The 14,112-nt window shown below is 29.7% G+C and overlaps 3 protein-coding genes across 3 annotated transcripts in view; 2 read left to right on the forward strand and 1 right to left on the reverse strand.

The window, feature by feature from the left end:
- The window catches only part of LOC115246090 (flotillin-2), a 43,921-nt gene that overhangs the window by 24,643 nt on the left and 5,166 nt on the right, over positions 1–14,112 (reverse strand). The gene's annotated exons all lie outside the window — the stretch shown is intronic.
- LOC115246081 (glucose dehydrogenase [FAD, quinone]-like) lies at positions 2,105–4,362 on the forward strand. The gene is made up of 2 exons (XM_029824677.1): positions 2,105–4,024; positions 4,142–4,362. The coding sequence occupies exons 1-2, from the start codon at positions 2,120–2,122 to the stop codon at positions 4,292–4,294; spliced, it is 2,058 nt and encodes a 685-aa protein (XP_029680537.1). The 5' UTR covers positions 2,105–2,119; the 3' UTR covers positions 4,295–4,362.
- Positions 8,389–12,640, forward strand: LOC115246085 (glucose dehydrogenase [FAD, quinone]-like). The gene is made up of 2 exons (XM_029824683.1): positions 8,389–9,014; positions 10,950–12,640. The coding sequence occupies exons 1-2, from the start codon at positions 8,495–8,497 to the stop codon at positions 12,236–12,238; spliced, it is 1,809 nt and encodes a 602-aa protein (XP_029680543.1). The 5' UTR covers positions 8,389–8,494; the 3' UTR covers positions 12,239–12,640.

A 14,112-nucleotide genomic window follows, 5' to 3' on the forward strand; every position in this document is an offset into this window, starting at 1 on the left:
TATATATATATATGAAATAAAATAAAAAATATTTTTCCTTTTGTATTCTCTCTCCTTTCCATTTCTGAAATATTTTATAATGGCATTCCTTATAAATTACAAGTCACAAAATATGCAATGAATAATTACTTTTGTATCAAATTTGATGACCTTGATGGTCAACTTATGATCAAATTGACTGTTACTAAATCTTTGAACAAATTAATAAATCTTTGAACAAATTAATACCATTTAAAATCATTAATATCATAATTTAATACTATTCATGTTTGTCAAGAACAGTGAGCTGGCCCTATGTTAATATTACATAATCAATGAATAGCTAGTGATAAACAAAGGGCAATCATATGATGTTATTATGGTAAGCAAAAAATAGACGATGCTAAATGATCTGAGTCTTAAAAATTTTGTCACGAACAAAGCTTCCTCTATGAGGAAGCAAAAATGAATTAGTCGTCCAAAAATTTAAGATTCCTGTGTCTTCACTGCAGCCGACAACTGCTTTTTTTATTATCCTGCATTAATAAATGCATATATAATTTATTAATTCATTTACATGTGTTCTACATTTTCAGCAAAAAAGAACCTAACAATTTGAACAAGATTTACAGTTATTTATTAATTCATGAAACAAAAAGAGAGTTTTCGGCATATTTTACTATTCTACATTATCAAATACAAGTGGTTTCATCAAAAAACTTATTTATTTCAGTTTGACGTCAATAAAAGATCAGAAGATATATTTCATAAATTCTTAAAAAATATAATGTATAAATGCTAATGCCTATTCTTCAAAATATACATCAATGACAAAATGTCAATGGCTTTGCAACAATATAGATACATATATCTTTGATAGACTATATAAAAAAATTCTCAAGAAAGAGAATTTGAAAATGTATCAAGATTAAAGGCACTTCGAACATTTTAGATAAAATAAAAATAATAATAAAGAAAAATAAATAAATCACGGCGCATTTTTCATCTGCACTAATTATAATATCAAAAATAAAAGTCATTGAAAATGCTAAGTGTGTGTTCTTTTTTACTCCCTTATCTTGTATAGAAATTATCTTATATCGCTTCCTTTCCATTTCACTATTACTTATGGGACATCCTATATATATAACTATAATGTTAATGATATACATTGATATTCCAGCTAATATTTTCTTGTTATACGGCATTCCAATGGATATAAACAAGCTAACGCGTTTATATATTGCACATTAACTCAATAGTTTGTTTCCATGTGTATAAAAAACATGGAAAGACAGACAAATAAACGATTTATTATGCTAATCTTTGTAAACACACTATGTAACAATTTTTAACAAAATGGAATGCATTCATTGTTATAACATATGAAATTTTAATTTTTTTTTTTTATATAAAATTTCGATTTTATTATATCATATAAAATATATATAAAATTTTATAATAATATTTATAAAACTTTACATTATATTTTAGGTTACGTAGTGTATAATTTGGAACATTAATGCCATTTACAATTACGGATTATAATTATGTTCAAATTTCTCTATAATATTTCAGAAATGTATCTTTAATGCTATCTACACTAAAGAGTCAAATTTCTTTGTAATATTTAACTGTATTTTCCTACACAATTAATAACTTTTGTGCTAAACTGCATTATATTGTGCAATAATAGAAAAAATCGCTTAACCACACGTCATAGAGTTTCTTTCTATATATAAATATAAGTTTTTTTAAATAGATTACATATAAAAAGTAATAAGATAAAAATATTTAGTTGCTATTTATGTTTTTTAATAAAAAGATTATATTTTGTTTGAAGTATGATATCCATAATAGTATGACGTTTAATAGCATAAAAAGTACTTTGCTAACATAAATCATAAGCATAATATTAATATCAATATCAAAATCAATACTGCATCATTTTGCGATATTAAAAACAATTGTATTAAAAACGAGTCGGTACAAATGCTATTATGTTTTTGCGCTTAAATTCTTGGAATTAATTGACTCGAGGCGACCTCCTTTTACCTTTGTTAATACATGCTGCGTTAAATGATATTTTATCGTGTATATGTGATGTACGTTAGTGCATACAGTGACATCTATATAAAACATGGATCTCAATGTAACTATATATTCAAACTTCCAGAGGCAGTTCTTTATTATTGTGTCCCACTCGAAACGTTTAGAAGCCAATTGCTTGGATATGTTGAGTAAGGTACTAAGTTACAAGGTGAGCAAGATGTTTGTTCTTTTCAGTATCGTTGCCATAATCGTTCCGATACAATCAGACAGGCAATCTTTACCGAAACAGTATAGTAATCTGTACGGTGATGAGAATATATCGAATTTATCAAATTTACTCGGGATGGGTATCGGAGTCCTGAACTTTCTGGAACAAGGCCAACATTATCTAAACCAGGAAATACCGGAGACGACTCCTGAATCTGGAGATGTATATGATTTTGTGGTGGTTGGTGCTGGCACGGCCGGTGCCACGGTAGCCGCGAGATTAAGTGAAATTCCTCAAGTCAAGATATTGCTAATCGAAGCTGGATCCAACGAGAATATTCTCATGGACATTCCGCTAGCCGTTCATTTTCTACAGCTAAGTAATGATCTTAATTGGAAATATCAAACAAAGCCGTCCAATAGATATTGTCTCGGTATGAATAACAACAGGTGTAACTGGCCTAGAGGAAAAGTGATGGGCGGTAGCAGCGTGCTAAACTACATGATTGCTACCAGAGGCGGCGCCGAGGATTACGATCGCTGGGCTGAAATGGGGAATGAAGGTTGGGCTTACAAAGATGTTCTCAAGTACTTTAAGAAATTGGAAACAATCGATATTCCGGAATTACAATCGGATACTACATATCATGGAACTAAGGGACCATTGCACATTAGCTACCCGTTATTTCATACACCATTAGCAGAGGCTTTCGTAGAAGCTGGCAAAGAGCTAAAATATCCACTGGTAGATTACAACGGAAAAAACATGATAGGATTTTCATATGTGCAGAGCACAATTATGAATGGCACCCGCATGAGCAGTAATAGAGCATACCTGTATCCCATACACGATCGTAAAAATCTTCACGTGACTCGTCAGAGTATAGTGAGAAAAGTGCTAATCAATCGTCGTACAAATCGTGCGATTGGTGTAGAGTTTACTAAATATGGTCGAATTATCTCCGTGCTCGCCAGCAAAGAAGTGATATTGTGCACAGGTGCAATTGGATCGCCTCAGTTGCTAATGCTGTCCGGTATTGGACCGGCTGAACATCTTACCAAACTCGGTATAGATGTTATACGAAATGCGCCGGTCGGGGAGAATCTAATGGATCATGTGGCCTTCGGCGGACTGACGTGGACGGTGAATGCATCAGTAGATATAAAAATGCAGGACATAATAAATCCTACTCATCCGTATGTAGGGGATTTCCTAATGAGACGATCGGGACCAATTACAATTCCGGGCGCATGTGAGGCTCTCGCTTTCATCAATACTAAGCATCCAGAAAAACGTAGCGGTTTGCCGGATATAGAATTACTGTTTACCGGTGGTGGTTTCAAAGGAGATCTTCTTCTTCCGACTGTAATGGGTTTAAATACGCAAATGCATCAGATATGGCATAAATATATCTATAAACACGGTTGGACCGTAATGCCAATGCTGTTGAAACCAAAGAGTCGGGGACGGATAAGATTATTAGCTAATGATGTTAACGTTAAACCTGAGATAGTGCCAAATTATTTCGATGATGTGGAAGACGTTAAGACAATGATCGCCGGTATTAAAGCTGCGATGAAGATCAGTCAAACAAAGGCGATGCAGACGTTCGATTCGCAATTATGTAATGATACTCTTCCCGGATGCGAAAACTACAGTTATGATTCCTTTGCTTATTGGGAGTGTGCGATCAGACTGATCCCATGTACCATCTATCATTACTCCGGTACTTGCAAGATGGGACCAAGGGAAGACCCAACTGCTGTTGTTGATCCCAAATTAAAGGTATTTGAAAGATACACTAAAGTATTTATAAAGAATACAGTAGATATTATTAGATACTATTAATCTACAATGTGTTTATATACATATTTATGAATTTACATAGCAATGTTCTTACAGGTAATCGATATTCAAGGACTGAGAGTAGCAGACGCATCCATCATGCCCGACATTATATCGGCGCATACAAATATACCTGTTTATATGATAGCCGAGAAAGTAGCAGATATGATCAAGGAAGAATGGGGATATTTGAAACAATCAGTATCATAATATTTTACGAAATAATTATATCAGTTTTCATGCATAATATCTTGTAGACAATTAAAGTTGCAAGTAAACAAAATGAGTACATTCAATCGATAACGAAAACAACGAATGTAAAAAATATAAAAAAAAACAAGTTTTATTTAAATTATTTGGTAAATGTTCAGATTAACTTACACCTCACGGATCGTTTTCATTTTTATATATATTATAGAGGACACGTTCCTAAGTAACATGCACTTTGAATTTTGTGGCGCTCTCTTCTAGTTTCAGAGATATGCGATTTTGAAGTATCATAATTTTTGCATTTATTTCTATGATCTTTTCACTATATCTTACTTGCGTGTTTATGTTTTTTTTTGTTTACATTTGCGATTTTGAATTATCATAATTTTCGCATTTATTTTTATGATCTTTTCACTATATCTTACTTGCGTGTTTATGTTTTTTTTTGTTTACATTTGCGATTTTGAATTATCATAATTTTCGCATTTATTTTTATGATCTTTTCACTATATCTTACTTGCGTGTTTATGTTTTTTTTCTGCTTTACACAAATACAACGTAAACAAACTTTATTTTTTCTTATTTTATAACAGAAAAAGCAATAAAACTGTGAAACTTTAAAATTGCATGTCTCTGGAACCAGAAGAGAGCGCCACAAAATTCAAAGTGCGTATTACTTAGAAATGTGCCCTCTATAATATATGTGAAAATGAAAACGATCCGCAAGGTATAAGTTAATCTGAACATTTACCTTTTCTTCATATTATATTTAAATTAAAACAATTTATTTTGTTATTACTTACTATATTTAAGTATGTTACAAGGAAAAACACAGAGATTAGAGTTACAAAAAATATTGTTTTCAAAAAAGTATATTTAATGTTTAAAGAGTCATCCTATCAAAATATTTGTTCATTATATATCAAGAAGAGAAGAAAAAAAGAGAAAAAAGATACATATAAATACAAATATCTATATGTATAAAATATTGGATGATTGCATAAGTTCGTGCCCGATTTAGTTTTTACACGAAAGAATAATACTCTAATTTTTCGACTGTGATAATTTTTTTGTACTATATCAACAAATATAGTACTAATTTGCAGACAGTAAGTTATAAGAGTATTCGTATCTTCTCAATCATTAACTTTAAATGATTGATATTTTTTAAGAAAAATAATGTTATTAAAACACAATGTGTATTAAAATTATGCTTTTATTAATATAAACTTTATCAAAAAATGATAATCCGATGTAAAAAAAAATATAAATATAAATAAATAATTAAAAACTAATACATATTACAAAAGTTATACTTTTACAGTCAATATCAAACAATTATCGATTTTATTTATAAAATATTGTTGTTGAATTGCTTTTAGATTTGAGAATATTTTTTAAACGTAAATTTTATGTTAAGCTATATATATATATATATATATATATAAATATAATATGTAATTATAATTTTTTAAATAAATTTTACTTTGTAAAATTATTGGTAAATATGATTACTTCAATGATATTTATCACATTAACCATCTGTATTGGTAATTTATATATTATTGCCGTAATTTATATATTATATATAATTATAGTAGCATATACATTTTTCATAACTCATTTCACTTTCGTGGGCAAAAATACGACCGTTCATACTGTGAACAAGTATTCGTTAGAAGACATGTGTATTCATATGAAGAAAGAAGGCCGATATATATATGTATATATTCTTGCATATAAAAATATATACATATGCATAGGGATACTTGTGTGCATCTAATAAAATAATAAAATAGTTTATACGTGCACTTTTAAAATTTCTTTACTTATATGATGTTATATATGTATTTATACTGTTATGATACCAAATATTGATATCATTATTAGTTATTATTAGTTCTCGTTCACTTTTCAAAATGTGACAAAATATAGCAAAATACATTGCGAATACATATTCCCAATATTTAAGAAGTTTGCGCTAGTAATGCTTTAATTAATATATGTACATCTAATTATTAGAGAAAAAAAACGATATAATCTTTCTCTTTCCCCTTCCCCTTTCACTTTCTCTAACAATATTCTAAAGACCGTCAATTACAGATAAATAAGGGCATACTATTCATATTCATAAACAATTTTCTCATGACTAAAATATTAAAATAAAATTAAAGTCGGGTCTTTACGTTTCTTTCTTTTTTTTTATTAATTCGAAAATATCTAAAGTGGAATCATTACTAGGCAGCCGTTACTACGCAATGTACATTCCAGCGTAAGATGCAAAATTTTAATAGGCACCAATAATTTTTAGTGTCCTGTGTGAAAAACATGTAAAAATTGACAGCGCGGTCTGCAATGACCGTCCTTATCTAATTCAATGACGCCTGGTTGTAGAATCTCGTTTAACCAGATATAAGATTTAGCAATCCTATCAATCGAGAAAGAAGTGATCAATAACCTCGATTACAAGGATATTATAGAAATATTCACAAGAGCAGAAAACATAATTTTTAAAAATTCTTTTTATTTTATTTTTTTACAAAACGTATTATTAAGAAAAAAAGTATAAAAATATATTAACCCTCAACAATATTAAAACAAATACAAAAATAAAAAATATATATATAAATTTTAAAATATAAAATATAAAAAAAAAAACAAAAAAAGGAATTTTTGAGACTACTTTTTATTTGCCTTTGCAATTTCGCGCTGGAGCGCGCAAGCAAATTCCAGCGTAGAGGCGCCTAAGCAGTTGTAATCGCCTAGAGATATCACAAGAATTACTAAAAATGGTGTGTGTGTGTGTGTGCATGTATAGGTATAAAGCATTATTTTAAGAAATATCACATAGTCTTCATAAGACAAAATGACTTATAAAGCACGTAAAAATATGATAATGTAACTTTATTATTTTTAGTGAATACTTTATGAAATGCGCGTTTTACACATTTATACATACGGTATCATGAACCATCCACACACACGCTGCGCGTACATAGAGTATATAATTTTAAATAAAACAGTAAAATATCTCAAATACACAACCAAAATTTTATGAAAAATTCCTTTAGACAAAAGTTAGAGAATTTCAAGAAAAATAATTTTTGATATTGATTCTTTGTGCCCATTTTCAAAACCATATATAATTAAAGATTAATTTTATATTTTTTAATAAAAACAATAGAATTTTTAAAATACAAATCTCTATATCTTATTATATATGCGTGTATTGTTGTTTCTAAAATATTTTCGAAATAGTATAATTAAACTCTTTTTCGTTAAAACCTTCATGAATTAAGAGCTGTAAAAGTCACAATCCGGCTCCATTAATATTATTCAAGGTAAGCCATATGGAAATTATGCTATCGAATTTGTTTTTATTTCTTTATATAATATATGCATTCCTAAAGTTTAGAAACATTCTATACCGGTCTGGTCATTATGGTCATGTATCAGTATCTGGTTTTTGTCGGTCCGTGTATGTGTGTGTATATGTATATGTATAGATGAGTGGCTGAGAGAATGGATGGGTAATTGATGGATGGAGAGTGTGTGGTTATTTATGTGATTGGATGTGTAATTTTGTGTGCACGTTCCTCTCTCTTCAAAATTTATTAAAATAAGTATTTAATAATATCGCCCTGCAATAATATTTGCATTCGGTCATGTGAAAATTGTGCAAAACAGAAATATCCTAACAAATTTAAGAAATTAGGCTCTCGAGTGAACTCACAAATTCAAATAAATTTCGTGCCCTGTGCACATATTCAGTTTCATAGAAAACTTATTTTTCTATGAAACTGACGCACTGCCATCCGCGTTCTGGCTCTTACTAGCCCGCGATTATTTGAATCAGAAATATCCTTTTACACGTATGAAATTTGCCTTTTTATGTCTCCTGCTATTGTTAGTCAGTTTCAATAAATTACATATTTATATTTTCAAATTAAATTTGTTTTAATAATAATAAATTGGAGGTTTTTAGAGGTTTCCGTTATGTTAAAATGCAGACTGCATGTTATCTAATCAAAATATATGTATCTTCTTCTTTATTCTCTGTTTTCATTTCATGCATGCTTATTATATTAAACATATATACGTCTATAAGGTATCTGCTTTTCATCTCCATGTATGTATGTATGTGTTTCTGCATAAAAGACGTTTTAAAATCATAATTTTACAGAATTATAATTGTATAATATGAGGATTCTAATGCCGTTCATCATCATCGCATCAACCTATGGCGTTAATAATAACTTCCTAAATCTCGTCAAGAATTACGGTAATCCAACTGCAGAAGAGATCGAATTCGCAACCAATGCCAAGTACGACTTCATCGTCGTAGGAGCTGGATCGGCAGGTTCTGTATTAGCTAATCGTCTGTCAGAGAACAAAAGATGGAAAGTTCTGCTACTAGAAGCGGGATATGAGCAAAACTTACTCAATCAGATTCCGATACTAGTCGGTTATTTCCAATTGACTGATTATAACTGGGGATATAAGGTGGAACCTCAGAAGAACGCCTGTTTGGGGATGATAAATCACCAATGTTCCTGGCCGCGAGGTAAAGCTTTGGGCGGTACGAGTACTTTATACTACATGATTCATACACGCGGGAACAAATTGGATTATGATAAATGGGCTAGTTTGGGCAACGTAGGCTGGTCCTACGCGGATGTTCTTCCATATTTTAAAAAAAGTGAAAGATTTAATGTGCCAGGTAAGTCCGTTCTTTTTATCTTCCTAATAACATAATGTAAAATTCACCCAATTAAAAAAAATGCTTTCTCTCTATCGCTGCCATTTCTTATTGTATAAAGACAACTAATTTTTGCCCTCATAACTAATCTATCAAAATATTTGATATTATAACGAAACCTGTATTGCTGATAAAATACAATAGTTAAATTTATTCAGAAATATATTAATTTGTTGCTAACAATAATATAATTAAAAACATAAGAAACAACAAAATTTATTACTGCAATGCTTAACTGTGTATTCAAACTCGAGAAATAATACATCTTGAGAATATAAAAATAAGAGAATAATTATTAAAAGAGAGAAAAATAAGAGAATAATCATTGTATTGTGATATTATCATTTTGTTTAATTTTCCCAAATATCATTTGATATCAAGTTTTTGTATAAATTTATCATAGTAATAAAAAATTGTTTAAAAATTGTTCAATAAAAAATTTGTTTTTCCTGCAACAATAATGATATAAAAAATGTACGCCAATTAAATAAAGTATTATAAACACGCTACATTATTTATTTTTTTTTTATATAATATCATATATGTACCAATATTAAAAATTTTATATGCAATAAAGTGCAATATAATTATTATGTATTTTATTTGAATATTCGCGTATATATATTTTAATATAATTATAAAATCTATAAATATTTCCATACAAAAAATTTCCAAAAATACATATAATAAAACCATATATGTATCACAAAAATAATATAGAGTTAATTTAAAGGAACAATTAAATACAAATAGACTTTAGCGCTGCTATGTAATAATTTTTCTATATTATTGTATTGTATTTATTGTAATTATTGAATATAATATCTAATTTTTTCTCTTTTGCTCTCTTATTAATATATATAAAAAATTCTTTTTTATTATAACAGTTAAAAATTATTTTTCGTAACAGCGGCAAGTTTTTTTTTTTGAATTACCCATATCATTCTATTAATACATGTATAATTTTATTATATCTTTAGAAATTATTTATCTAAAAATATATTTCGTAGATTCACACAATCATATAAAATACATACATGCAAATAAAATACTCAAGTAAGATATAATATGTGTGCGATCGTGGCACAGAGAGTTGTGCGTCTACTCTTTATGCCGAAGGGCTCGGATTTAAATCCAGTCAGAAACATCGAATATATTCGATCGCCACTTCTCGGAAAGCAATGGCAAATCACCGAGAGTATCTTGCCAAGAGAACCTCTCTAATCTAGGCTGTTCAGAACCGGTGTTAAACTATAGGTCCCATATGTCTGCGGAAAATCATAAAAAGGCGCACACTGTAGACATATGTAGAGGGGTCCTCTGACAAGAGGTACGGGTTGGGAAGAAGATATAATACATAATTATACTGCACTATATTATAAAACCTAATAATTAATAGCTTTACAATATAATATAAAACAATATGTGATGATATGAAATAATAAATTTGTATATGTGCATAAATTAGTTATTATGTACATATTAATTATTAATTATTATATGCATAACTCTTTATTAAAAATTTCTGTCTTTTTTTACTGTTATTACTTTTTTAGTAAGAACAATTTTTTTTTTATAAAAGAGTGTAACAATATTTTTTGACGTGTGACTTTTGACGTTAATTCTTAAAAAAGTAATTTTTTTGTATCAGGCTTTTGTTAAGTCTCAAATAAAGATTAATAAGAATTATTTTTCGCCTATGTATATTTTCTTTAAACTTTTTCCGCTTAAATTTCAAATTGATTTATCTGAATAAAATTATTTTAAAATAGGTAGAAAATGCATAATATTTCTATATAAGAGAATCCAATCCTGATATTCTGTCTTGCAAAATTGAAAAAATGTCACAAATACCATGAAACTTATGACATTATAAAACGCTATTTCCATTTTCAGGTATCAAGAATTCTTCATATCACAATGAAAACGGTTACTTGTGTGTGGAACACGTGCCCTATCATACAAAGTTGGCAATGACGTATTTAGAAGCTGGTCGAGAATTGGGATATGAAATTGTGGATTACAATGGCCAGGATCAGATAGGTTTTTCGTATCTTCAGGTAAATATGGATCATGGAACGCGATGTAGCGCTGCCAAGGCTTATCTTCAGCTAAATCGGCCGAACTTGGAAATCATCACCGGTGCTAGAGTAACCAAAGTATTAATCAATGCGGACAAACGTGTGTACGGTGTTGAATATGTCAAAAACAATGTGTGGAAGACAGTCAGTTGTTCGAAGGAAGTTTTACTATCCGCCGGTACGATTGATTCAGCCAAATTGCTAATGTTATCAGGAATTGGACCTAGAGACCATCTAGAAAAATTAAACATACCAGTGATTCAGGATTCCAAAGTCGGTTACAACATGTATGAACACATCGGTTTTTTGGGACTGACTTTCATGGTGAACCAAAGCGTGTCATTACTGCAGAACAAGCTCATAAATCCTAGCGTATTGTTGGAATACGTCCTGCATAAGGAAGGAATAATGACGGTTCCAGGAGGTGCCGAAGCACTGGCATTTATCAGAACCAAGTACGCTCCTGATGAGAAACCGGATGTCGAGCTTCTCTTTATATCTGGCTCTCTGCATTCAGACAATGGTCAAGTCCTGAAAAAGAGCTTAAGTCTCTCAGACAATCTGTACAACACTGTCTTCAAGCCCATCGAAAATCAGGAAGCCTGGTCGATCTGGCCAATTGTTCAATATCCTAGAAGCGTCGGTCGTCTTACGTTGCAATCGAAGGATCCGTTCGAGCCACCCAAGATGGATCCAAACTTTTTCAGTCATCCGGCTGACATAGAAATCATCCTAGAGGGAATAAAACACGCTCTCAACATATCCAAGACTGAAGCCTTTCAAGCATACGGCAGTCGATTACACGACATAAAAATACCAGGCTGCGAATCATTTGATTTTGCTTCTGATGATTATTGGCGTTGCGCCATTAAACATCTACCATCCATGATGAATCACGAGATCGGAACCGCCAAAATGGGACCCAAGACGGATGTTTACGCAGTTGTTGATCCGCAACTAAAAGTGTATGGTGTTAAGGGACTTAGAGTAGTAGACGCTGCGATCATGCCCACGATACCTTCTGGTCATACAAATGCAGCAATTATTATGATCGGCGAGAAAGCCGCGGATATGATCAAAGAAACTTGGAAAAGCACATTATAAGAGAGATCTGTTCTCTTCTATGCAAAGATCAAAAGAAATTAAAAAAAAAATAATTTGATCATAGAGAACAATTAACAATAATAACACAGTAATAGAGATGGAAGCAATTGTAACAATAAGTATTAAGATGAGTAGCTCAATAGTATCGAGAAGATTTCAATTTGCAAATAAAAATTCAAGGATTCCGAAATAAAAAACATGGTCCCATATACAAGCTTATGTCGATTATTTGTTTAAATTGTCTGACAAATAATGGAAAATAATTGGTTGAATTTCTAAGATAAAATCATCGAGAGATAAAAATAAGGGAGTGAAAGGTAGTGGTCCTTGAATGGAAGTAGTCCTTGAGTGGAAGTGCTCCTTTCATTTCCTAAATTAAAGAAGGTAGACCACACAATAAATATATATTAAATTAAATTGTTCAAATTGAACTTTATTATGAATATAATAATCACTCATAAAAATTGTCTACGTTAAAAAACGAAAAAATATGCAAAATTTTGTTACAGTAACACATAGTGCGGAAATATTTTAATGTAATAAATAACATATATTGTACACACTTTGAATAGCGCTATATCTCGAATAAAGTTTTTTATGAGCAGACATAACATTCATGTCAAGTTTTTTATACTTATTTTTATCTTTCAATGATTTTATCTCTTGAAAATTCAATCAAATATATTCCTTTATTTATCGGACAATTAAAATAAATAATCGATAAAAATTTGTCTGTAGGATTATATTTTTTATTTCGGAATCGTTGAATTGCTTGCAGATTGAAACCTTCTCTCTCGATACTGTTCACTTATCTAGATTATTCATATTAATAATTAGAATTGCTTCCTATTACTGTGTTTATATCCGTAATTCTTAAAAACATGTGTATATATAGGATGTTTCAAAACAACCAATAATATTTAAAAATTAATAAACAGTGACAAAACATTTTTGAAACTGCAACCCATGTCCGGAAATGTCGCGTTTTCTCGTTACATAATAATAAAGTTGAGTTAGATTTTAAGGCTTACATTTATAATAATCGTTACTTAATTATCGTCTCAAAAGTATATCAGATGAGTCATTCAGATTGTAGTTTCATATACAGAGTTAACATAGAATTTCAATTATAAAAATAATATTATATGTATTATAGTTTTACAGGTTGCTGAATATGAATCCGCTATCAAAATTGATCAACTCAGAATGGTGAAATCAATATAGTGCGCGCAGATATGTATGTACACATATCAAATTTTTAAAAAAGATTTATTATTGATTTGTTTGAGGTCTTTTATTGATTTCGTTATTTTAAATTTGTCGAATTCGTATTTGGCGACTCTAGAAAACCCCTAAATTTAAATACACATATTGAAAATTATTTGATAAATCCTCAATGACCTATTTCACAATTCAGTAATTTTGCAAAATATTTAATAATAAATATTTTGTTAACCGTAAACGACACAACAAACTCCTTTTGAAGACTACAATTAACAACGTACTTAATATTAATTGCAATAAAACTAATTAAATTAAATTTCAGATTGATTTATTCGAATAAAATTATTTTAAAATAGATAGAAAATGCATAATATTTCTATATAAAAAAACCAATCCTGATATTTTGTCTTGCTAAATTGAAAAAATGTTACCATGTGAAACTTATGACACTTTATATATATATATATATATACAGGGTGCGGCATTTATAGTGACGCAAAATAGATATAATATTTCTATATAAAAAAACCAATCCTGATATTTTGTCTTGCTAAATTGAAAAAATGTTACCATGTGAAACTTATGACACTTATGACACTTATATATATATATATATATATATATATATTTCATTTGGCTATGTTCGACTT

The sequence above is a fragment of the Formica exsecta genome, unplaced genomic scaffold (assembly GCF_003651465.1).
Source record: "Formica exsecta isolate Colony F162 unplaced genomic scaffold, ASM365146v1 scaffold138, whole genome shotgun sequence".
NCBI lineage: Eukaryota > Metazoa > Arthropoda > Insecta > Hymenoptera > Formicidae > Formica > Formica exsecta.